Here is a 27783-nt window from a genome sequence, read left to right as displayed (position 1 = left end):
AACTTCTAAACCATTCTCTGTTCAGACTGTTCTCAAATTTACTAATCACATCTTACCCCTACTAAGGTTACAATTTCTTTACAAACGCATGTTTTTATTCATCATTATACCCCTATTTTATATGATACCTAGCAAAGAGTAAGCACTAAGTATGTTTTTTACTGAAATCAATTACTTACTTTACTGTAGGAATAATATTTGGCTGAGGTTTTAATAACCGTAAACGATACCACATACATCTTCCATATACTTTTCTGATATTCTTTAATCGATTTTGCTCTGTCAAAAGAAAGAAAAATAAGGTGATAAGTTCAACGATTTCCACAGTGAAGGCAAAACCAGAGTTAAAACCATACTAACCTTCATTATCATGCTAATATTATATTGGAACAAAGTACTCTCTACTTAAACTTTTAAGAAAAATTCACAAGATAGGCTAAATTTTCTACCACTTAGAACAAATGATCTATCTGGAAAATTTTATTCAACTACCAGGCAATCATTTTTCATGTGAGACTTAACTTCTAACTGAAAAAATTAAAAACTGACTTGAACCCGAAATATTTAGTTATATAATCAGTAATTTCTGAGAATTTCTCTCCTCCTTTCCCTTCTGCTATAAAAGTAACAAAAAGTGCAAAATAGTTGGAACGTGCACTTTATTAAGGAAGCCAAGCAGAAATGATAGTCTTCAAATATGAAAATAATTATGTTAAATGAGAAAAGTCACCCAAACCCTTAAGAAGTTAAAATAGGTTTATATAAGAGTTATAACAAAAGGTATTATTTTAGTCCCCAGGGAAAAGTCTGCAATTCAATTAAAAAGGAATTAAACCAAAGCCAACATATCATATACTGTTTTACTAAGCTCACTACAATCACTTGGTTTGAATAACTCTCCCAAGTTTAAAAAAAAAATTAGGTAAGTTTTAAAATAAAAATCTACCTTTTCATGAAGATGGCATATAGAAAGCAAAGAAAGAAGCCCATGCCACTCCAAAGCCAAAGACAAAAACAAAAGCTTGGAAGGCCAGGAAGGCAGTGCTAAAAAGCATCCATATCCACACACACACAAAAAGAAGACTGCATGTTACCCACTTTCTGGGTGGCTCAAGACACCCCGAAGGCAGCCCGTTTATCCTTGGAAGAGCGACAAGCTTAACCACTATGTCATCATTAAGTTCCCCTTGAGCAGGGAGTTGGTCATGAAGAAGACAGAAGACAGCAATACACCTGGGTTCATTATGAATGTCAAAGCCAACAAGCACCAGATCAAACTGCCTATGAAGAAGCTCTACAACATTGACATGGCCAAGGTCAACACCCTGATCAGGGCTGATGGAGAGAAGAAGGTATGTTCGACTGGCTACTGACTATGATGCTTTGGATGTTGCCAACAAAACTGAGATCATCTCAACTGAGTCCAGCTGCTTAATACTAAATAAAAATTTTTTCACAATATTAAAAAACTACAAAACCAAAGTCCTTAAATGAGATCTCAGGTAAGTAAAAGAACTTTGCATATAATAGAATGTTCCAAAGCTGCCATATAAGAAGCCCACCAACCCTGTTATCACCATGCTTCCAGGAAAGAATCCACATGAGAGAGCTATGTGGCAGGAGGTAACAGAAACAGGTGTGGTGAAGAAGGATCCATGTAGGGGGAGGGGTGGTGGCAGAAAAGGAGACTGGTAATATGCAGGGAGAATTATCAAGTAAGTTAATATATTAAGGATAACTGCAGTCAGTTTTTCACTGTCAGAGAAGGGAGTTACATATGTGAAAAATTAGAAAACATGAAGTAACTCTGTGGTATTAGAGTGGAACTGAAGATATGAGTAAGAACTAGTTAATATCTTTTAATATAGAAATATAGATGTAGATCTATACACATACATACACATTCTCTAACTCTATTAAGTGAGCCTAGGAACAATGACATCTCAATAGCAGTGAGCACACCTAGCACCCAGATCTTGATTTCTAAATAGCATTCTCTGCTAATGGGAACCAGATATCCAAGTATCTTCCCACAAAATATTACAAAAGGGAAAGAATGATTTTACAGTGGGGAATAATTGCCCCCCGTCAAGATGTCCACCATATCCTAAAACCCAGAACCAGTGAATATATTATCTTACATGGCAAAAGGGACTTCACAGATGTGACTAAATTAAAGATTTGAGATGGGAAGATTATCCTATATTATCTGGGTGGTCCCAATATAATCACAGGGGTCCTTATAAGGAAGCAGGAGGGTCAAAGAGAAGATGATGTAACAATGCAAGCAGAGGTTGGAGTGATGTTCTTTGAAGATGGAAGGAGAGGTCACAAACCAAAGAATACAGGCTGTCTCCAGAAGCTGGAAAAGGCAAGGATTCTATTCTAAACCCTGCAGAAAGAACCTGCCCTGCCAACACAATCACTAGCCCAGTAAAACCACCCTTGGAAGTCTGGCCTCCAAAACTATAAATTTGTGTAATATTAAGCCACTAAGGTTGTGGTTTGTTACAGCAATGATAGGAAACTAATACAAAAAATCTGGTGGACAACATCTTATCAGGTGATCGGTTGAACATCACCAGCAATGAGACAAAATGCAATCATATACCATCTAACAGAATGCAATGAGAAGAACACAGAATCAGTTTTGTGAAATTCTTCTCTAAGATACATAACCTGAATCTAATAATGAGAAAATACCAGACAACCAAAATTCAGGTCCATTCTACAAAATAATTGGCCTATGATCTTTAAAGTCAAGGAAAAACTAAAGAACTGTTCCAGACTGAAGGAGACTAAAGAAACATGTCAACTAAATGTGATGATGTGTGATTCTGAAATGGATCATATGCTATAAAGCACATCATTGAGACAAGTGACAAAACTTGAATAGGTCTGAAAATGAAATGGTAGTAATGTAAATTTTCTGATTTTCACAGTTAAATTATGGACACTTTTGAAAACACCACGGGTGCTTTTTTAATCTGGATTTCATTAAATTAAGTCTCCCATTTTAAGTATGAAACCAAGGAAACATGTTATAAGAACATGCTGAAGTCTCTATTAACCACATGGCTTGATCTATTCAAAGGAATAATATTCTCCCAACGTTTCTGTCCAAGAGAAAGTACACATGGTTTTCAGCCCCCAAAGTCTTGCACGACGTATACACGCACCTTGTATGCCTCACTCTTCCAATCCAAAATTTATACCTTAACCTTTTAGCAGAATATTTAAATAATCAGTAAGTACTATGGGGTATAGTTTACACAGTAACACAGTAATATCCAGCACCACTCAATATTCATAGTACACATTCCAAAATTCTATACTAATGACCTCAAGTCAAAGTAACTATCAAAAGTAAAGTCCTTTGGGCTTCCCTGGTGGCGCAGTGGTTCAGAGTCCACCTGCCGATGCGGGGGACACGAGTTCGTGCCCCAGTCCGGGAAGATCCCACATGCCGCGGGGTGGCTGGGCCCGTGAGTCATGGCCACTGAGCCTGCACTTCTGGAGCCTGTACTCCGCAACGGGAGAGGCCACAACAGTGAGAGGCCCGTGTACCACAAAAAAAAAAAAGTAAAGTCCCTCCACAAGGAGGGATGGATTGGGACTTTGGGAACAGCAGATACAAACTATTATATATAGAATAAACAACAAGGTCCCATTGTGTAGCACAGGGCACTATATTTAATATCCTGTAATAAACCATAATGGAAAAGAAAAAAAAAGTAAAGTACTTTAAGAGTTTTTTAAAGGCACTTAGAATAAAAAGAAATTCATTTATCAACTTCTAGTTTATAGAATTACTAGTTTCATGGCCAGCAAAAATTACCTAAGTAATATCATTAACTTATAATATAGTTTTTAAAGAAATTATTCACATTTATAGAAAAGGGAAATTACAAGGTCATAAAACAATCCTGTGATTTAAAAAAAAATAACAACATATGATGATTGCTCTCAGCAATCATGAAGTTTGTATGTCCACGGGAGTAGTCCAGGCTTGGGGGCAGGTTATTATGGTTGTGCTTCACAAGCTATACAGTGCCTTTCCTAAAACAGTCATATCCACCTGTCATGCAGAATGATCTGTCAGTCTGTAATATAACTGAGTGAATCCCCCTTAGCACCATATTCCTAGAACCTAAAGAGCTGAAAGAATGTTAGCCAGATCCGGTCTTCAAACCTGTGTGCCTGCTTGCTACAAAAGAATTTTTTAAAAATCATGTACCCTCGGGCTTCCCTGGTGGCACAGTGGTTGAGAGTCTGCCTGCCGATGCAGGGGACACGGGTTCGTGCCCCGGTCCGGGAAGATCCCACATGCCGTGGAGTGGCTAGGCCCATGAGCCATTGCCGCTGAGCCTGCGCCGTCCGGAGCCTGTGCTCTGCAACGGGAGAGGCCACAACAGTGAGAGGCCTGCATACCGCAAAAAAAAAAAAAAAAAAAAAAAAAAAATCATCTACCCTCTTGTAGAGTTCTAATTTGACATCTAAAATTTTCATCGTAAGTTTGAAGAGTTGCAAAAGATGTTGTTTCTGACATAAGTTGATATTTTAAAATAAAATAGTTTCATTGCTTTTAAATGTACCAATGACATCTAAAAATCATAATGGCAATTTCATATCCACCATCATCCATTTACAGAAATTTATGAACAAGCTCTTCATTCTACTTCCCCCACATAATTTTATCCTAATGTAATATATTTTTATCCTGGTAAGTCATTTCTTATAATACTGACACATACTTCTTCAAGTTAATTTGTTTTATTCCCTGTGACTATTTTTCCCAAATTTTTATATTGAAAATTTTCAAGCCTTCAGAAAAGTTGAAAGAATATTACAATGAACAATACCCTTCACCTAAACCCACCAACTATTAACATTCTGCAACTCTTGGCTTTATCTCTAGTTCCTTCTTTCCCTCCCTCTCCCCTTTTTTTAGAATAAGTTGCAGACATCAAGACACTTCACTTCCAAATGCTTTGGCACGCATGACCAAAGAACATCAGTAATTTTACCACAGTGAAGTTTAACACATCCATAAGGTTTTTTATGTGCTAAAATTTCTGCTGCTACTTTTATCTGTATGTGTGTGTGTGTTATCAAGGCAACATAAATATTACGAATTGATAAACTACTAAAATAAGAGTAAAATATCCGTTACGCTTTCACTTATAAGCAACTTGTAAATATCCCATATGTTCAAAGAGTTGAAACTCTAAACACTGAAACTTAGTTTTAAAAATAAAAAGTACACTGTTGTCAATATGGCACAATGTTAGGTAAAATAGCTTTATCTTTTACTTTAAGTATGTTTTTTCAAAACTTGGAAGTTGCAGATTATCTTCAGTTATTCAATTTATAGAAAAAACATGCTCCATAACCTAACTGACAAAGGCAGTCCTCACTGTTAAACCAATCAGGCAAACCAAACTTGGTCCAAAAAGTCTGACTTCATTTTTCAGTTCAAATAAATAAATATATCAATATATTTTGAGGATTATAAAAATCACTGAGAAATAAATTTTAGAATATACCTTGCAAAATAGATTACTAAAATTAATAAAGCTAAATGATATAGAGATAACATAATTTACTTAAAAGAAAAAAATGTACCACACTTCTTTCTAAAATTCAGTGACTCCTAAAAACTATTCCTAAATCCCTTAAGGGGTCCAAGAAAATAGTACTAAGAATCAAAAGCTTATATTCAATACCCCAAAAAGTCTAGAAGACATTATATATCAGTTTTCTAGCTACCCAAAGTCTCTCTGCAGCTAGTTGAGAATATATTATTACCTCAATGTGATGACCCTGGCTCACTCGTTGTTGGGACAATTTCGTTCTTTTATTTAAAAAAACAGGAAAACACGTTTCACTGTAATAGTGCAGTTTGGTTCCTAGAATACTTCAAAATAGGAAAGGCATGAAAATGATCATTTGGAAACGAAAAACTGAGAATTCAGTGCTCCAGACCTCCAAAACTATCGCTTACCTAGTCACCCTAATCTCAAAACAGACTAAGAGAAACTAAAGCTTCTGTTATGCTCTTAACCTGAATCTGAATAGTTAGCCATAGTGTGTCATTCTCAAGGCCAGGTCAGAACTGTTTGGATTTGGGATAGATAAGACACTTAACGCTACTCACCATCACTACCACCCAGTGCACACAATCACAGATTACCTAAATTGGAAGGATTTCAGAAACCTGGGTTCAGTTGCCACCTACCCCCCTATGCATACCCTGGCAACAGAGAAGGAAACCCAGAAAGCAGCTGAAAATGTTTGGATCAGAGTAGAACCACCCCACCAGAACCAAAGTTCATAATCCTCAGGAATGCCTAAGGATTATATAAGTGCAACGTAAGTGCAAACCAATACAAACCAAGTGGTTCAAATAGATTCAGCTGGTGCTTGACTGGACAGCAGCATACAACTATACCATATGCTTACCCACCTCAATTTTATTTTCCCTTTAGAGTACTGAAACGAGTACTATAGAGCAGTTTTTCAGCTCAGCACTATGGACATTTTGGACTAGGTAACAGTTGTGGGGAGCTGCCCTGTGTATTAGAGTATGTTTGGCAGCATTATGGTCTCTACCCACTAGATGCCAAGAGCACCTCCCCACTGGAGACAATATTAAACACACACACACCAAAACACATGGCTATAGCGGGGTCATGGAAAGCAGCTGAATGCTATGGCCTGAAGACCAGGGACACAGGGAGAAGAAAGGAAAGGTTGGGAGAATAAACAGAGGTGATAAGGCAACAATTCTCTTTTTCCATTCCCCTACAAGTATCCTTCAGGCAAAGAGAATCACTATATATTTGAGTACTTATGAACACCTTGAGGGAGGGGGAGGTTGGGGAGCTTGATTATTTTAAAAGAAGAAAAAAGCCAGACAACAAAAAAAAGCTGGAGGAAGAAAGCCCACAACAATCTCAATTAATAGTAGTTTAGCACACTTCAGAGGTCATCTGAAGGCAAAAATATTAAGATATTCCATAATTATCCCTGGGGGTATATCTCACAATTACAAGTGTTAAGCTGTCATTGTAAGCAACCTTTGTAAACACCACTTAAAAAATTTAGCAAGTGGCTACATTATGGAGATTAAAAATATATACTTACAGGATGATCAAACACCTAATGTTATATAATACTGCACTTGTGGCTTGGAATAAAATTTCCAGTGATGGTATCATATTCAGAGCCCAAAAGTGCTATATCACAAACGCAGATGAAACATATACATTCTGAAAAACTGTTAGATGACTCCTAAAATAGCTCTGGTGATCACAAAGACACTGAGGTTGAATACATGAGGAGTTTGAAAATAATTGTTTCCTGAAATGTAAGGGGATAAAATTGTATTTTTAAGTACTATATTTTACAGTATATGATTTTTAAATATTTTAAGTAGATACGACTTCATCCTTTAAAGGGTATATATCCATGCTGGCCAAAAAACTTTTTTCACCTCATTAAGAAATAGGAGACCTTGTCAACTTCTCTGCTTAGAAACTTTCAATAGCTTCCAACTGCACCTAAAATAAAATCTAAGCTTCGTACCAGGCTTACAGACATTATCAGCATCCCAGCTCCCTCTCTGACTTTATCCCTGATTCTTCTCCTCACCTGCCACACTCTTGCCACTTTGGTCTTCTCTGTTTCTGGAATATGTCCAACTCTTTCTTCCCTTGAAGACTTTGAACACTGTTTCCCCAGCCTGAAACAGGCTTTTCCACTCAAATCAGATCTTTGAATGGCTGGCTCCCTTTTGTCACTCAGCTTGAAGAAACTTTCTCAGGAAAATTTTCTCTGAATATTCTACTTCTCTACACAGTATTTATCACTATCTGATTTTGTTTGTTTATTTGTTTAGATGTCAATCATCTCCCCCACACTAAGATGTAAGCTTCAAGAGAGCAGGGATCCTGTCTATATTGTTCACTCCCATATTCCATTGCCTAACATAATGGCAAATAGTAGGTGCTTAACAAATATTTGTTGAATGTTTTAATTACCTCATTTAGACCTCCCAACCACCCTGGGGGTACGTATGTATGGATGGATGATTATACTTCAAAACAAAACAAAAAAACCTGAGGCTCAGTGAGGTTAAGTAACTTGCCCAAAGTTGCAGACGGTACCAAAGGAATTGCAAATAACCACTAAAGAATACAGATGAGACTTGTGCCCAGGTTTAAATTCATAGGCCTGTGCACATAATCACTTTAACTGTCTTTCCTAATCAAAGAATAGTTAGATTGCCTTGACAATTCTCAAAAGCAGCTAAAATATATTATGTCCCTATTCTCATTAACTTAACGAGACCAGACTATATCTCCGAAGCAGAAAATGTAATACGAAGAAATTCAAGTCAAAATATTTAAGAACAAGGAGTAGCTAAAAACAACTGATTAGATGACACCTCTAAACTTCTGAAACAGAAGTTTACAGACCAGGGATTCCCTGGCGGTCCAGTGGTTAGGACTCGGCGCTTTCACTGCCATGGCCCGGGTTCAATCCCTGGTGGAGGAACTAAGACCCCGCAAGCCGTGCGGCGTGGCCCAAAACAAACAACAACAAAAAAAAAACAATAAAAATTTATTTAAAAAAAAAAAGTACTACAGGGCTTTCCTGGTGGCGCAGTGGTTGAGAGTCCGCCTGCCGATGCAGGGGACACGGGTTCGTGCCCCGGTCTGGGAAGATCCCACATGTCGCGGAACGGCTAGGCCCGTGAGCCATGGCCGCTGAGCCTGCGCGTCCAGAGCCTGTGCTCCGCAACGGGAGAGGCCACAACAGTGAGAGGCCCGTGTACCGCAAAAAAAAAAAAAAAAAAGTACTACAAATAAAACCGCCACAAGGACTTCAGTATTAAAGAGTGTGGGACAAGGCAATGTAGCACATAAATCTGAGGGGGAGGGGATGGTAAACCAGTTCTTTTTTGTTTGTTTTAGCTCAATTTGCTACAGAAGTGTCACGATCCAAAAGAAAAGCAAACCATCTCTCATATCTGTAGGACACAGGGGTTTTTGTGAGCCATTTGTCTCTAAGCCAGAAGATAATACTAAGGAAAGAAGGGGAGTCTCAACTGCAGGAACGATTCATTTCAAGCTACATTTCTTTTTTTTTTTAACAGATTTTATTTATTTATTTAGGCTGCATCGGGTCTTAGTTGCAGCATGCAGGATCTTTTGCTTCGGCACATGGGCTTTTCTCTAGTTGTGGCGTGCAGGTTTTCTCTTCTCTAGTTGTGGCGCGGGCTCCACAGCTCGTGGGCTATATAGTTTGTGGCACGCAGGCTCTCTAGTTGAGGTGCATGGGCTCAGTAGTTGTGGCGCGCAGGCTTAGTTGCCCCACAGCATGTGGGATCTTAGTTTCCCGACCAGGGATCTCAAACCCGCGTCCCCTGCATTGCAGGGGAGATTCTTTACCACTGGACCACCAAGGAAGTCCCTCAAATTACATTTCTTAAACTGAACTAGAGGTGCAAGATAGTGGAGAATTCTAAACGAACTATAGTGTGCTGCAAGTGGGTCCCTGAGAAGGATGCTATGTCTCCTTAGCATACTCTCAAACATGACCCAAGACCCTATTAAAGGGTCCTCTCTACCCTGCCATCTCATCAGCCAACAACACAGCTACTCTGTTAGCTACCTTACTCTTCAGCCATTCCTCTACCATTACCACTCTATTTTTCTTTTCACCTTTATCTCAAGTGATAATCCATAGCCCAAGTCAAAGGTTAATTATTTCTAAGACAAAACAAGAGAAAAAGAAATAGAGAAACTCAAATACTGTTACAGTAAAGAAATACTAGCTTTAAAAAAAAAAATGGCAATTTAAAACACAAGGATGGGGTTTCCCTGGTGGGGCAGTGGTTAAGAACCCACCTGCCAATGCAGGGGACACAGGCTTCAAGCCCTGGTCCGGGAAGATACCACGTGCCGCAGAGCAACTAAGCTCGTGCACCACAACCACTGAGCCTGTGCTCTAGAACCCACGAGCCACAACTACTGAAGCCTGTGCACCTACAGCCTGTGCTCTGCAACAAGAGAAGCCACTGCAATGAGAAGCCCGCATACTGCAACGAAGAGTGGCCCCCACTCACCGCAGCTAGAGAAAGCCCGCATGCAGCAACAAAGACGCGGCACAGCCAAAAATAAAAATAAAATTAATTAATTTTAAAAAAAAACACACAAGGATGTATGTCCCACTGGGACCTTAAACACTACATACCCCAAAGTAAAGACAATTCACTGAGCTGAAAGGGCCTGCAGACATAAGAGGTACAGAGAATGTCTTCCTCCTTCTATGGCTATGATTGGCTCATTCCATCATAGCCAATCTAGCCAAAGATTCTTTGAATAAGCTTTTAGACATTAATACAAATTCATACAGTAAACTGAACATATACATAAGAGCAGAAGGAAGAAAGTATTTACCATTCTGACACCCAGATAATAATCAATAATAACATTTTAATGTGTTTCCTTTGTAGTCCTCTTCCAGAGAACATCTGGGAAGGAGGAAGGAAGAAAGGAAAGTTGGCAAGGTTGAAGTTACATACTCAGGAAAGACTTCTCTACGAACAAGATAATTCCAGCAACTAATTTCTAGGGGCAATGTGCTTCCCTCAATCAGAGGGCTCTGGGGCTGCTTCAATCAAGGCCCTCAAGAACACTTCTGCAGTAATGATGACATCTACTACTTCTCCCCAGTGCAGCAGATGCCCAAGAGATAGTTTCTCAGACAGAAGAACAAGCAGGACATACAAATGCTAATTTAAGGGCAGCACTCTATAATGTACCAGCATACAAACTGACAGACACAAACACATAAAGCTAAAGTTTGTGTTAAAATCACATTACCTGTAATTTTTAATTTCTAAATATCTCCCATGTTTAGAAACTCAATGTAAACATCATTTAATGACTACTAATAACCAAATGAATTGACACCATAATATACCTACCATCCTATAATTCGACATACAAACTGTTTCTGATTTTTTGGTATTATGGGCATTTAAATAGGATATTCTGAGACTCAATTTCCAACGCAGGGGTGGGGAGGGTCCCCACACCTTCGACAAGTAATTCTTGGAATACCAGCTAGGTGTCCAAAAATTCAACTCAGTTCTGACACTATCTACCCAGAGTTAGCATCAGACTCCACAGGTTGAGGCCTCAGTCCCACAAGACTGTACATCCATGCCCCCCTACTTTAGATGCCAGTCGCAAGCCCAGGTTATAGACTGGGGGGTTCCAACCACCTCCTCCTTTGGTTTGATTAATTTGCTAAAGTGGCTCACAGAACTCAGAGAAACATTTCACTTACTATATCACCGGTTTACTATAAAAGGATACAACTGAGGAAAAGCCAAATGGAACAGATGCATAGAGCAAGGTTTGGGGAAAGGGTGAGGAGCTTCCATGCCCTCTCTAGGTGCACCTCTCTCCCAAAATCTCCATGTGTTCACCAACCCAGAAGCCTCTCTGAACCCTATCCTTTTGGGGTTTTATAGAGGCTTCATATAGGCACGGTTGATTAAATCACTGGCCATTGGCATTTGAGCTCAATCCCTAGCCCCTCTACCATCCCTGGAGATCAGGGGTAGGACTGAAAGTTCCAACCCCCTAATCACATGGTTGGTTCTCCTGGTGACCAGCAGGGTCCCTTTTCAGTGCTTCCAAAATTCACCTCATTCACATAACAAAAGATACCTGTATCACTCTTAACACTTAGGAAATTCCAAGGATTTTGGAAGTTGTGAGCAGGAACTGTGGACAAAGGCCAAATATATACAAGAACCATATATCTGGTCATTCAGATGACCAAAATATATTTTTATAAGTCACAATATCACAGTATCTTTCTTTGGTCCTATGAGTATTTAGAACTATATCCTTAGAACAGTGTCCCAGAAGTGGAATTACTAAATTTAAAATTTTTAACATTTTTATAGCTTTCTTCTAAAAAAGGAAGTAGGACTATACATTCTTTCCAGCAGTTGGCATGAATGGCACCACCATTCTTCAGCAGCCAGTATTAAATCCAATTTTTACTAATCTGTACTCAAACTCTTGAAGGCAGACATTGTTGTCATATACATAATCAGCCCTGCCCTTTCCAGTTGCCAAGAATATAGCAAGCACTACATAAATATTTGTATAGAATGTAGAGAACACCTTTATTAAATAAATATTGGTGGGTACCTACTATGTGCCTGGATGTTTCTGGACACTGATACAGCAGAAAACAAAACAAAAACCCCTGCTCTCACACACCATACTTTCTAGCAGAGGAGAAAGCAATAAACAAATTAAGTAAACTATATAGTATATTAGAAGATGATAAGTGTTATGAAGAGAAATAAAACAGAAAAAGGGAAGAGCTTCTTTGAAGGTAGAAAAAAACTTAAGAATTTTAAATAAGGTGCTCAAAGAAGGCAACACTGAGAAGATGGTGTTTGAGCAAGGACATAATGGAGATGGGGGAGGTGGTAATGTGGCTACTAGAGAAAAAGCATTCCAGGCATAGGGAGCAGCAACTATAAAGGTTCAAAAGAAGTGTGCCTCATGTGCCCTAAGAACAGCAGAGCAGCTAGTATGACTGGAATGGAAGAAACAAGAGAGAAAGTATAAGAAATGAAGTCAAAAAGCTCATGAAGGACTTCACAGGCCACTCTAATGACTTTAGCTTCTACTGTGATTGAGATGGGAGAGGCTTAAATGGTTCTGAGCAGAAGAGTGACATGGGCCAGCTTCAGTTCTAAAAGGATCACTCTGCTACTATTTTGAGAAAAGACTGCAAGGAGTAAGGGTAGAAACAATGAGACTAGGAAGGCTAATGATAATCCAGGCAATAAAACAGGGTGGTGGTGGTGGTGGAGCAATAAGAAATGGTCAGACTAGATATAATAATTTGAAGGTAGAGCCAACAGGACACACTAAAAGTCTGGAAGTGACATATGAGACAAAGAGATGAACCAAGAATAACTCTAAGGCTTCTTGCCAGAACAGTTGAAGAAACAGATGTGATTAACTGAGATGGAGAAGACTATAAGTCAAGAAGGTTGGGGAGAGGGGAGACAGAAATCACATCAGTATTTTGCATATTAAGATGTCTATTAGATATGCAAATGGAAATGTGGACTCGGAACTTACATATACAGAAGGCTGGAGTTCAAGGAAAGAGTTCTAGACTGGAAATATAAGTTTTTATGAGTCACACAGCTGATATTTAAAGCCATGAGACCAGATGAGATCACCATAGGAATAAGTGTGGATGGAAAAGAAGTCAAGGACTCAGTCTTGAGGTATTCTAAAATTAAGAGGTCCTCACTAGTAAACTATGCTCAATAAATTATCCCACAAAAATAGAGACTACCCACATGTCTAGAGCCAACTGATTTTTGAAAAGGCTATTGTTCATTCAATGAAAAATGAACAGTCTCTTCAACAAATACTGCTTGAACAACTGGATTTCCACCCCTAGGAATATACCCCAAAGAACTGAAAATAAGAACTCAGACATTTGAATGCCAATGTTCACTGCAGCATTATTCACAAAAGACAAAGAACAGAAACAACCCATGTGTTCATCAACAGATGAGTGAATAAAAATGTGGTATATCTGTACAACGGAATATTATTCAGCCATAAAAAGAATGAAGTTCTGATACATGCTACAACATGGATGAATCTAGAAAACATTATGCTAAATGAAATAAGCTAAACACAAAAGGACAAATATTGTATGATTCCACTTATATGAAATATCTAGAATAGGCAAATTTACAGAGACAAAAAGTAGCTTAGAGTTTACCAGGGGCTGAAGGAAAGAGAGAATGAGAAGTTATTGCTCAACAGGTACACAGTTTTATTTGGGATGACGAAAAATTTTGGAAAGATGATGGCTGCACAACATTGTGAATGTAATTAATGCTAATGAACTGTACATTTTAAATGGTTAAAACTACAAATTTTATGTTTTATATACATACTACCACAATAAAAATTTTAAAAGAAAAGTAATATATCAAGTAATATCTCAAGTATGTCCCTTACCTTCCTATTGCTACCACCATTGTTTGGGCCCATATTATTTCTTGTCTGCTTCTCAATCTCTATACTGTCTCATCCTATGAGATGTTATTACATTAACTTGCATATAGCACAGTTGCAAAAGTGTTCTAAAATGTTCAAAATGACACACTGTCAACCAAATCACATATACACTCTTCAGCTGAACATATAAGGTTTTCTATATGACTTAATCAAGTTTTCTGGCCTTTTCTCACACTTTTTCACTCTGGGAACTCTGCTGCAACTGGTTTGATCTGTACTTTAAACATGTTTCATGCTTTCCCGGCTCTACACTTTTGCTCATGTGACTTCTTCTTTGCACCTCCTCCCTCCACTCAACCCATTAAATCCTTCTCATCCTTTAACAGTCCAGTCAAAATCAACTTACTCTGAAGAGCCTTTTCTCAGCTCTAGATACCCACTACCACCCCCAACTAGATGCAAATACTTTATCCAACTAACTTCCATAGCACTTGCTTTCACTTCTCTTACACTTTCTTTGTTGTGCTTTGGATATAATAATTTGTGTATCTGTCTAATCCTAATTCTCCCACTCCATCCAGATTATAAACTCTATCAAAAGACTATATTTACACTGCATTCATCTTTGTACCATCTGCTGCTCCTAGTACAGGCAAACAGTGAATGCTCAATCAATAACTACTAGATTTAACTAAAGAGGCAAAAATCTAAAGTGAAAAACATCTGGAATCTACACAAGAAAATTCCTTCATCCATACTGACAAATATAATTCCAAAATGTAAGGAACACCTTATGTTACCAAACCCAACTTTGGGTTTGCTCACCTGCCACAGCAAAGCCAATTTACTGACGCTGGGTTGTGGTGAAGGAAAGTACAGCATTTACTGCAGGTGCCAAGCAAGGAGTAGGGTAGTTTATGCTCAAAAGACCCAAACTCCCCAACTGTTTTCAGGCAAGGGTTTTTAAAGGCAGCATCTGGGGGTGAGGGCTGCAAGTCACCACAGGGTTGGGGGCGGGGGACAGGTCTTAGTTCCTGAAGAACAACTCCAAGAGATCCTTCAGATAGTTCTGTATATCCCTTGAGGAGGAACTAGGACTCTGTTTTATCCCTGAACTATTGTCATTACTTTTCTTGTTTAACTGCTTTTCCTTTGTTTCTGCATTCCCTCACTTCCCTACTTAGTAGCTACCTATGCCTACTCTTTGGAACTCAAGGAAGGCCTAGGAGACTAAAGTCTTTTTCTACAAACAAGAAATGGGGGACATGGAGGGGCTTTTGTACCTGGGAGGGTCCTGCTTGGTTTCAATCCCCCTTTCCTTTGATACTCCTCAATCTTGAGGGGAACAGATATGGGACAAGAAAGGGAATAACGTTTTGAATAGATAGGTTAATCATAAACTCGGCAGAGGAACTCGGGGTTTAGGGGGACTTGGTTTCGCTTATTAAGAGAATGAACAATAATGCCTTTCAACAATGTGACAGTGAGATGGTGTAACAACATTTGTCATGAACAGAGTCTGGTAATGGGACTTTTTTTAAAAGGAAGTCTGAGTACAATATGGATATATTTGTTATGACCTGTAAAGTATAATTAAGGGAATGAACATCTGAAAATTTTATTTTATATGAAAGTAAGCCTATCTTTGTCTTTCAGGTTCTCCAAGATCAAGCAAGAATGCAAGATGGCCTTTAAAAACAATTTTATAAATGCATTTACTAATCCAATGTCTGTCACCGAATTTATAAAACCTAAATGTTGTACTATAATTCATACTGCCAAGTTTCCTCTATGACGTGGGACTTAAATGTGTATATGCTCACGTCTGATACCTTTTCTGTCCAGACAGAACCCAGAGGGAATGACTACTTTAAAATGACTCAAACTTCTCAGATCTCTAATACCCCTTCAAAATCTAAAATCTTAGGAAGACTATATGTTCTAAGTGGAATATGAACATTCATAAAATATACTCCTTTGAACACAAAACTGATAACTAGCTAGTTTTTTCTGTTAAAAAATCCACTCAACAAGAGATTGAGATAACTCTACTGTAATTAGAAATTATCTAGATAAATCAATAGATAAAGCCAACATTTCATTTTAAATAAAAATATTCATCCCCATCCTTTTCCCTGCACTCAACCCTAAAACTGATAAAAGTTAATATGTTATTATTGGACCAATCACCAAACAGCTTTTAAGAGGAAGAGAAACAAAACAGAAATGAATGAAAAATTCAAAATCTGCACTCCAGGGCTTCCCTGGTGACACAGTGGTAGAGAGTCCACCTGCCGATGCAGGGGACACGGGTTCGTGCCCCGGTCCGGGAAGATCCCACATGCCGCAGAGCGGCTAGGCCCATGAGCCATGGCCGCTGAGCCTATGTGTCCGGAGCCTGTGCTCCGCAACGGGAGAGGCCACACAACAGTGAGAGGCCCGTGTACCGCAAAAAAAAAACAAAAAACAAAATCTGCACTCCACTCTCTCATTCCCTCCACAGTACTTATATTCCACAAACAGCCCATGCTATCTTAGAATTCTCTTTCTAACCTGCTCATTCCCCTATACGCTGACATCTCAAAGGACTAATAAGCCTCTGAAATGGATTCCTTCTCCATCTAGTTTTTCCCCACTCAGACACCACCACCTCCCACCAAACCATTCTCCACTCAAAGCTCCACAAAAGCAAAATTGACCATGTAAATTATCCTACTTAAAAACCTCCATTATTTACCCAATAACTTATAGGATGAAGTATAAAATGGTTGATTTGCTCCTAAGTGCCAATCACATTAAATCTTTACCACTTACTGAACATCTCCACGCTTTTGCATATGCTTTCCCCTACAACTGGAATGCACTTCTCCCATTTACCTTTTAAGACCTATCTCAAATCAACTCCTCTACATTAAACACCCAAATCCCCAAACAGAATTATTCTCTCCTTCCTCTGTGCTCCCACAGCACTTTCCACTTATCATTTTAATACTTATTATAATGTGTTATAGTAATTACAGGAGAGAGTATAAGGTAGTGGCTAACAAGAGAAGCTTTGGCATAAGATGGATTTGGGTCCAACACTCAATCTTCCACCTAGTAGCAATATAGCTTCAGACAAGTTGGTTACCTCCTCTAGGGCTCAATTTTCTCATTAATAAAATTGGGATAACACTTGAGTCTAGTTTAAAGTGCTATAGTGAGTGCATTCAGCACTACCCATCATTGAGGCTAGTCAACATTCAATGAACAGCAGCAAAGCTGAGGTGAGGATCAGACTGGAGGAGGATGTGGGGTCTCCCCCCAACAAGAAAAGGGACTATGTCTAAAGTCATCCCAAGGGGATGCACACACCAAAATGTTTAATCACTTCTGGGTGATTTGGGTGATGGAATTACAAGCAATTTTTGTTCTGTTCCTTTGATCTTTTCTGCACTGAGTATATGCAACTTACTAAGAAAAAAGCTATAAGCCCTTAAATACCTGATCCATTGGCCTTCCCTCGTGGCGCAGTGGTTGAGAATCCGCCTGCCAATGCAGGGGACACAGGTTCAACCCCTGGTCCGGGAAGATCCCACGTACCACGGAGCAACTAAGCCCTGTGTGCCACAGCTACTGAGTCTATGCTCTAGAGCCCGCGAGCCACAACTACTGAGTCTGCGTGCTGCAACTACTGAAGCCCGTGTGCCTAGAGCCTGTGCTCCATAACAACAGAGGCCACCACAGTGAGAAGCCCACGCACCGCAACGAAGAGTAGTCCCGGCTTGCCACAACTAGAGAAAGCCCACGTGCAGCAACGAAGACCCAATGCTGCCCCAAATAAAAAAATAAATATAAAAAAAAAGCTTTAAAAAAAAAAATCTGATCCATCACCTAGAAGCAGCATCTAGCACAAAGTATTATGCTCTATAAATACTTGCAAAATGAAGAAAATTCTACAGCATATTTAGTTTTACAAGCAAGCATGTTTATTTCTTTGCATTTATTTAAAATGCATTTATTTCTTTGCTTCTCATAATCACTTCTTGGGTAGGTAGGGCAGGTTATTATTATCACCCCTAGAAAATGAGGATGAGAGTTCAGAAACAACTAAACAGGGACTAGACTGGAACTTAAAACCAAAACTTCTAACTTCAAATACAGCATTTTTTACTTTACTACTAAACACTAAAAGTGAACTCCTACTCACATTCCCAAGTCAGAGAGCTAAATCACTTGTACACTATTTGAGAGGGAGCAAGCAAAGAAGAATAAAGGAATGTAACTTTTTTTAAAAAAGTTTCATTAATCCTTTCAAACAATGGGGGAAAAAATCTGAGTACATAAGTGTACCAAATCAAACTGTTCCACAAAGTCTAAGTAACCAGCAAAAACAGCAGGAGCTAAGAGCCCCAATATGTGCCAGACACTGTTCTAAACATTTTACATATATCTATTTTATTAATTTAATTCTATAAAACAGATAACTACTGTCTCTAGTTCACAAATGAGTAAACTAAAACACAGAAATTAAATCACTTGCCTAAGATAACACAGTAATTGGCAGATCCAGGTTTCAAAACTTGGCAGTTTTGAAAAAGTAAGATCAAGGAGTCAAAAAAAAAACCTCCAAAATCTGGGGAAAGCAGTGATATATTTTATCTCAATTCAAAGGATCTATAATCCTTAACTTATGGAAAGAATAAAAGCCCTCTCTGGATTATTTGAATTTCTAATAATTAGAAACAGTTATTTTCTCTTGTCAAATATCATTATAAACCTATTAAAGTTGCTTTAACAAAAATATTCTACTTTCAACTACAAGAATTTTACAGCCCTATTCTACAGTAAGTACTTCTTAGCTTTGTAAAATAAAAAAGCTAAGACATTAGAGGTTTTTTTGTTTCCAGGAAAGTGCACATATCAAAAGAAATACACCACCTCCCAAAATGACAACTCCAACAAAAGACCACTACCTACCTTAGCAACACTACTCAAACCTAGTTACAATTTACAATTACATACGGACTTTTAAAAAACCAATACATAGCACCCACTCCAGACCAACTAAATCACAATATCTGGTGATGGGTCTAAGTGTTTTTAAAAGGTCCCCCAAGTGATTCTAATGAGTAGTCAGGTTTAAGAACCACTATTCTAAGGAAATCCAAACCCTCCATATTATTACTTCACACAGAGCTTTTGCCCATAAAGGTCTGAAAAAGTATTCAGTCATCTTATTCAGCCAATTTGCAAACAACCAAGAGAGTAAGATAAATAGGACCCTTCAACTACCAAAAGGGGTATTAATTATAAGCACACTTAGCCCAACAGATTAGACAAAAATCAAGGCAAAAGGATTCCAATGATAATGTTTTGGATAACAGAGTAACTTCAATTAACACGTCAAATATGCCAATGACCAAGCTATTTCTATTTGTCAAACCCTACATTTTCCAATCTGAAATGACGCCATGCTTTCTGATGGACTCAAGAGCCCAACAATTCCAAAAGAGCAACACTGAAACAACTGTCACCTTGAAACTGAAAGCCCCCAAATGTGTCATCTTTTAAAAAAGCTAAACAAAGATTAAACTCAACTTTAATGTTGTACAATTGCTGGGTAAATCTTTTTATGCTTTCATATAGAAGATACCCCTGAAAAGTCAATATTGCCATAAGAACTCTGAAATTCAAAATTACACGCCTAGATGTTTGCAGGAACATAATTTGGTGACTCGGACTGATAGAAGGCTACTTATAACCTTTATTCATAGTCATATTTTGCTGTTGGGATATTAATTTGATTATTGGTGCTGTTTTAGACCCTTAAAGGCTTGTTAGGGTAGGCACTATCTTTCTAAAATTTGAAAAACTCTGTAGCATACCTGTCCTCAAGCGTTTTGAATAAAGCATGTGGATCTGTAGTAGTAATTTTGAATAACACAACAGGATATTTTAATATTTGATTTTTGAAGCTTACTTAGTTTTCCTGTGAAACTGTAAGTAGCTAAAAGCACTGAATCAGTCTTAAAGCATAACAAGTTCCGATTTGATTCCATGTTTCACTGGTAACAGTGTCCCCAAAGTACAGTATACCACCTGGACAACCCAGACTCCCACCACACCCAACTTGAGAGAATCTGTTTACTCAAGTTAGCATAGCTCTTGTGAAACAGAAAGCCTTCCCTAAATGTTCTTACTCAAAAGCTACTTGTTACTGTTAACGCTACCACAAACAACCTACTAAGGCCTTGCAGTTCTATCGGTTTTAAGAATATCACCTGCCATATATCCTAGTAGAGTGCAACAAACGGAATCCAAAACCCAAACATAAAATGCCTTGCAAAGAATCTAAATAATTCTGTGTTCTAATCCGATGTTGTTTAATGTGAAAAGATTCAGAACTAAAAGCAAACGTACCAGCTACCTCACAACTGGACTACCTAGAAGACTTAATCCTTCCTTCATACTTGCACTTTTTCCGCCATAAACAGGAAACTCCAAAGAAACGGAAATAGAGAGAAAAGCCTAATTTTTCCTAAGGGGAATAACGGCATTGCTTCCAACCCCCCCCCCCAAGTGTGAGTGAACAAATGAAAAAGCAACGGGGGAAAGGCACGGGGGGAGGGGCGGTTGGCGAGCTCAGATGGAGTCCTATACCTGCCACCCAGCTCACACGGTGCCCGAAACATCTGTAACGACCGCTGCAACAGGGAAACTGGGCTGTGGGGGTAAGAAGACCGTGGCCTGGGGGCTCAGAGTGGAGCCTGCACGCTCGGCTTCCTCCTTGGCCAACTCTTCTCTCACCTCCCAATTCCCATCCTCCCTATCCCACCCTGCTCCCTCCGTAAAGAAAAATACCCAATAAAACTGGAGGCAGAGAAGACAAAGAGGCAAAACGAGGCTGCAAGGAGCGTCCAGAACAATGGGGGACAGGGTGCAAAGCGAAACTCCCGAGGAGGACAATGAAGGGGGTGGAGAGGAACCCGGAGAGGCACAGAGGGAAACACCGCCGAGTTCGGGCCCCGCCAGCGGCGGACGCCTGGACTTGAGGCCCGGCCGCGCGGGCGGTATCACCCCGGGCGCGGCGGGCTGGGCCGGAGCGGGTGGGAACGGCGCGGCCCGGTGGGGCCGGCGGAGCCTGTGCGTGTCCACGGGCTGCTGCCGGCAGGACTCACCGGCATTCTGATCTCGGGGCCAGAGGTAGTATGTGGCCGGGATCACGATGAGCCCCACGAAGGAGGTGAGGAAGTAGAAGAAGGTGTTCCCGCTGTCATCATACTGGAACTGCTGCCCCGCCATGGCACCCCCTCCTCCGCCTCCCTCGTCTCACGACCGCCGCCACGACCCCGCTCTGCTTTCGAGCTCCCAGCGCCCCGGCCGCGTGTGGCGTAGCTCCTACGCCGCCGCCGCCTCTCCTCCCCGCCCCCACGCTACTCTCACGGACCCGCCGCCGCCACCGCCGCTGCGGTCCCAGCTCTCGCGAGAAGAGATAGCTCCCTCCCCGCGCGGTTTTTCCCTCCTCTGCCCCCCGCCTCTCCCCAACCAGCTCGCAGAGAGAGACGTGGCGCGCGCAGCCGAAGGATTCTGCGAGCTCCCGCCCTTAGCCCTGCCCGCTTAGCCTCAGCTCCGCCCCTCAAGCTCTGGTAGACCCTCCCTGAAGGCCCCGCCCCTACCCCTAAAGTCCCTCCCCCTCCCTCCTCAGTTTCCTTTCCCAGGGCCCAGCTCCGGGTCCTGAGGGTCGGTTTACAGGGTCCCAGCCGAGGCTTCCCGGCCGAGCAGTGGGCGCGGGCGGTTCACCTGACTGCGACCGGGTTCGCACCCATTCGAAGCAGCGGTGAGGCTTCCTTGCCTCCCCTGTCTCCCATCCCTACCCACCCTGTCCTGCACTCTCACTTTTCAATTTCCCTGGTTGATAAGAATGTTTCCTTAAATTCCGGATCCGCTCCTCCAGTTTGGAAACACTGGTCGGTCAGAATAGGGCGCGGGAGCAGGGCGGTGGGGAGGGATGGTGAGGGGTTTGGCTGTAGGGGTTTTCTGGCAAAGCAACGTTTGCTATTAAGAGACTGCAATCTACATTGCGCCCATTTTGCAGATGGCGATTCCCCAAGCCGGTAGAGATGGTCACCTACCTATCCCAGAGCTAATAATATTTATAGCATTTTCTTCGACACAGGCAGTAGGCAAAGACTTTTATTGCTTTAAATCATTCAATGGTCTGCGAACCCCTTGGAATGAATCAAAGCATGCCTGCTCTCCAGATGGGGAAATGGAGGCTCAGAGAGATTGCCTAAAGTGAAGCACAATAAAGAAACGTCTGGGGATTTAAACCCAGATCACGCTGACGCCACAAAGCCAGTGCCCTGACCACCGCCTCGTCGCCGACCTTCGCATTTCCCTGAGAGCGGCCGGCCCTCGCGTGCGGAGTGTGGGCAGGAATCCGCGCTGCGAGGAGAGACGGCTGGGGGAGCAGTCGCTCTCGGCGGCCTCTGCCCTCGCCAGCTGGGAGACCCCAGAGGCTGGTGTCAGCTAAGCTGGGAGCTGAGGGGGCTGGTGCCCCGATCCGTGAATGACCCCCACGGTCCCGCGGCAGCCCTGGCTGGAGCCTATCCCAGCATCTCCACCTCCCCTCAGGGGACCAAAAGGAAAGGCCCACCCGAGTCACCTCACAGAGTCGTTGTGAAGATTAAAGGGAGTTATAGTGAAAACTGGAAAACCAATGCAATAAACAAATATTACACTGTATTTTTAAAAACTCATTTTAAGGCTATATAGTCTATTTACTAGGTTCCTTTCAATATGCCTTCCAGTGTTGGAAGAGAAATCTGGTCACATGTCATCTTTTATTTCATGTCCTCAAAAATATTATTTATCATAATCAGTGACGACTTCCTTCATAATAGATTATATTCACATGTATTCTGTCTTCCCTCTCAAATGTCCTAACTACCCATTTTGAAAGGAAATTTCAGAAAATCATTTGCTCTGCATTCCCCTCCTCACTTTTTTCTGTGTGAAGTTTTCAAAGACTATATTAGAGGGGAAGAAATAAAACAGAGAGGTGAGGGAGAGAGGATTGGACAATGAAGTCAGCACAGCACTGTGATCACCCAAGGCTGATATGCCCAAAACAATCTGCCTTGCTTCAGAAACAAGTCTGTCATAAAATTGGCTCAACTGCAGTGCGTAGGATCCTGAAGTTCCTTTTGTTTATGCTGAATTTGTTATTAAGTCTTGTTTTAATAATGCTGAACTGGTTGTTTTTTATTACCCTGATTATACATTTTACTCTGCATTTGGATAAAGATAATACATCAGTTTTATAACCTTGTGTCAATATAAATTATTCATGATAAATATTCCCCTTCTGACTTTTTTTTCTGCAGGAGTAATCTTTTCCCTGCAGTTTGGGGTCATGCATATGAGTGGTTTGTACAGAACTGAACCATGAAACCAAATTTTGAACAAATCACATTTATTTGCTAAACTCCATACCTATATAAAATATGAATTTTTAACCAAATTAAACGATTAAAGATTTGAAAATGTATAAACACAGTCTGTCTTAGAACTTAATGCTATTCATCATAGATAAACTCAGATCACCCAAATATTCCCCAAAGCAAATCTGAATCATACCTTTAATTAATCACAATTTTTTCTGACTGATTTTTTTAATTGCTTTTTAAACAGTTGTTTCTTTTAAGATATCATTTCAGTGAAATATTTAATAGTACTGAGTGAATATGGTAGAACCAGAGCTACAAACACATTTTGTTTAGTCTGATAGGACATGTTAAAAGACATTTTTGTATTTCTCTATATGTGTCTGTAAAGGATTATTTTAATCAATTTCATTTTAATTTCTAGGTAGATATTTCCTCTCAAGTGTAGAAAACCTGACTATTTTTTGGTTCCTCCTAATAATTTGCTTTTTCCTTAAAGTGAATCTTTCCTTCCTTGCAAGTCATGCTTGTAACTACTGGTGTTGACTTAACATTTATACATACCAAAATACATTTGTGTAGCTATAGTCAACATGATTTAATTTTCTGCTTATTGTAGTTAGCCTCAAAGAGACTGGAAAGAACCAAATAAATAAGTAGGTACATGCAATTATTTCCAGTCTTTTCCCCCTCTCTCTACCCTACAATAACCTTCACTGTCAAAGCCTAGCAAATCATCTTTAATGTTATGCCTCTTATTACTTTGTTTCAGTGCCAGGATTTTCTCCATTAAGAGCTAAATCTCTTCTGATACAAAATGAACAATTCTTTTTATTTGATCTTACAGAAATGAAAAGTTATGCCCATCATAATGACAACAGTAACATCAACAAAGTAACCTTTGTACAACATTTATTATTTACTAAAAACTTCCTCAGCATTATTCCAGTTGAAATGTCAAAGCATGACCCACATGTTGGAACTTTGACTAGGTAAAAGGTACTAACCGATTGCAATCCTTTCATTCCCTAGCTTCCTAAGGCCATTATGACCCAATGAAACCCCAGTCTTACACTTGGAGAGAATGTGAAGGGAGGTATGGGTTAGAAAGACATTGGAACTGGATTATGCTCCACTCTGAAAGCATGAAAACAATGTTAAAAGAGGAATTGAGGGCTGTGGTTTTCTTTAGTGTTGGGATCAGGTTTGCATTTGGGCTCCTCTCTTTTCATGAGTATGTTGGACTTGTAAATATTGTTCTTGTTCTATACCTACTTTTGTGATTACAAAGCTGAGAATTATTGTACTAAAACCAGTTGTCAACGATGTATCAACAAACTTAGGTTATTCCTTTATGAATTAATTTTATGCATTACCAACATATCTAAACTGCTTAAAGAAAAAATGATTGACATTTCACAGTGAGCCATAAAATAGCACTTAATGAAATTTTCCACCCAGATTGAAATATAATTTGGAAGAGTGGCCATAAATAAACAGGAGAGATCACTATGGGCAATTTCAAGTTTGTATATTTGCGTAAGGAGAAAAAAAAATATCTCAATAGAGATTAGAACTTAAGGGAAAACATAAATCATCTTGTTGAAAAACAAATATTTGTGGATCCTGAAGTTTATAAAATTGGGGAGCCTTAATTAATAAAAAATATAAAATTATGATTATAAAATTAGGTACAAAAGTTCATATTCACTATGAACTCTGGTGATAATGATGTGTCAAGGTAGGTTCATCATTTGTAACAAATGTACCACTCTAGTGGGGGATGTTGAAAATGGAGGAGGCTCTGGGGCCAGGAGAGGGAGAGAGTGGGAAATATATGAGAAATCTCTGTACCTTCCACTCTGTTTTGCTGTGAACCTAAATCTGCTCTAAAGAAAGTCTACTAAAAAATAGCTAATATTGGGCTTCCCTGGTGGCGCAATGGTTGAGAGTCCACCTGCCGATGCAGGGAACACAGGTTCGTGCCCCGGTCTGGGAAGATCCCACATGCCGCGGAGCGGCTGGGCCCGTGAGCCATGGCCGCTGAGCCTGTGCGTCCGGAGCCTGTGCTCCGCAATGGAAGAGGCCACAACAGTGAGAGGCCCGCGTACTGCAAAAAAAAAAAAAGCTAATATTTATAATAATTATAATTGCTATAGGTTTGTGTTCTACAAACAAAAGAATTCTGATAAATTCTATTTTGGCATGATTTCCATCAGGATTCTTTTTAATATGGTAACATTTACAATTGTATAAACTGTATATTGAATATATTTCTACTGAGAGAGATTTTTCCTTTTTGACAAGGCTCAATGACAACCAAATTCTCTGCTTACAATTTTAACATCTCATGAGTGGAAGAATTTTCCACAGAGTAGTTTCTGACTCTGTACGTTTCAAACAATATTTCTCCTCTATTACCTACATACCTCAGGTACCAGGCCTAGTGGAATATATTCATATCATGAATCAAGATGTATCACTCTTTCATGTTGCAATGCTCAGTAAGTTTGCCCCAGGGGTAGAGGTGGAAGAAGTATTCCTGGAAGTGCTAACAACTATACACAGAAGTAACTGTGAACTACATAAAAATATCACCCTAGCTCCAAAATGAATGTATCCCCTTACTTTCAAATATACAGATTATTATAAGGAAGAAAATCAGTCATTCAACATTTAACATTCATTGAAATCACATATACTATTAGCGAGGGTGGGGAGCACAGGAATGTTTAAGACAGGGTCTCTGACCTCTGGAAACTTGCCTACAGTCTAATGAGAAGGGCATACTTTTTTCAATAAGTAACAAAAACCAGAGGAAGGAATTGATAAATGCTGTAAGGAATATACAAATAAAACTATTTCCAGGTTCATAGGAAAGAGTCCTTTCTCTTGGCAGAGAGAATCAGAAGGCTTCAAGGATGAGGTGGTAATTGAGCTAGGCCTCGAAACTTAAATAGAAATTGAAGGAAAAATTCCAGGTGGAATCAGCTCAGAGAACATTTGAAGAATAGCATGAAGTCCAGTCTGGTTGTAAATGGCAATCACAGAAGTGGGAAAATACTTTTTAAGTCCAGCTTCCAGGTTACAGGCAACATGTTAGCAGTATTGCCATTTAAGGAGCTTTGTTAAAGGAGTTCATAAGTGGGAGATATTGCAGTCTCCTTTAGATACCTTAAAAAAAAGAGAGAGAAAAAAAAGAAATGGTTTTAACTAGCATGGTTTGAGTAAGGGCCTGCAGAAAACAAGAGGGTGAACTAGGTCATGATTTCTACTATTTTCTTCTTCCTCCTTTACCCAGCATATAGTTTCCACTCTTTGATATCAATCAAGTCTGAAGATCTAATACAATAGTTATGTCCCCAAAAAGATTTCTTTGACATACCTTACCTCACTCTGCTGGCTCCTATATTTCACATCGTGTTCACTCTCTACTTCCAATCCTGCTTTCCCACCTCTCTCCTGCCTCACATCTGTTCTCTACACAGCAGCCAGGGATCCTTTTCTTCTTTTAACTTTCTATTTTGAAATAATTATAGATTCACAAGAAGCTGCAAAAACAGTAGAGACAAGATCCATTTACCCTTCACTGCTGGCCTGCACAGGGCTGAGTTGTTATGGTCACTGTGGGGTCCTCAGCTCTCATGGCTCAGTCAGATTAGCACGGACTCAGAATAGCCATCCTAGAGCTGACTGATAGCCAGTGAGGAGGTGTCAGCATTAGCAAGCATTTCCAGTTCACCAAAAGTTTGGCGTGTGCCCTCCCTGCCAATGTTAAATAATCAGATCAAGGAAGGGAAACTTTGACCTACAGGCTGACTAGATTCAACCCTCATTTTAATCTCTGATTCACTGGACAGGTTGGCTAGAGACCATAAATATTAAATACATGAATAAACTTGCCTTCCAGGTTCAGTAGTTGCCTTGCTTTATGGGTAGTGACACAATGGCCAGACCAATCTGACAATAGAACTCTAACCCACAACCCTTACAGCAAGCAATCCAGGAAGCCAAAACACAACCTGTTCAGCAATTGGCCCAGAGCACCAGGACTAGCTTCCCAATTTTTTGCCCCCATTTGCTAATTAGGATCAACCAGCCAAATGTGCTGCCTTCATCAGTCATGCAGGATACCCAACTCCTAGTCAGCCTGTCTCTAGCTTCTCCATCAAAGCACACCGAAGCCTTCCCTTTTTTCACCGTAAATCTTCCCCACTCCCCTGCCTGGCTTCAAGTCTCTGCCAAACCCAAGCAATGGTGGC

At 40.0% G+C, this 27783-nt stretch overlaps 1 protein-coding gene across 2 annotated transcripts in view; it reads right to left on the bottom strand.

Moving 5' to 3' along the window:
* The window catches only part of SEC63 (SEC63 homolog, protein translocation regulator), a 67135-nt gene extending 45682 nt beyond the window's left edge, over positions 1 to 21453 (bottom strand). The window contains exons 1-2 of one of the 2 annotated variants that reach the window (XM_060030139.1): positions 21254 to 21453; positions 180 to 279 (exon numbers count right to left, since the gene is read on the bottom strand). In XM_060030139.1, the coding sequence (XP_059886122.1) occupies positions 180 to 279; positions 21254 to 21377 (224 nt within the window). In that variant the 5' untranslated portion in view covers positions 21378 to 21453. The remainder of the gene's footprint in view (positions 1 to 179; positions 280 to 21253) is intronic. The other variant, XM_060030140.1, reaches the window with a different exon arrangement.
* Positions 21454 to 27783: the final 6330 nt, after the last annotated feature.

This window comes from Delphinus delphis, chromosome 14, assembly GCF_949987515.2.
Source record: "Delphinus delphis chromosome 14, mDelDel1.2, whole genome shotgun sequence".
NCBI classification, from domain to species: Eukaryota; Metazoa; Chordata; class Mammalia; order Artiodactyla; family Delphinidae; genus Delphinus; species Delphinus delphis.
This window is presented reverse-complemented; position numbering and strand designations above follow the sequence as displayed.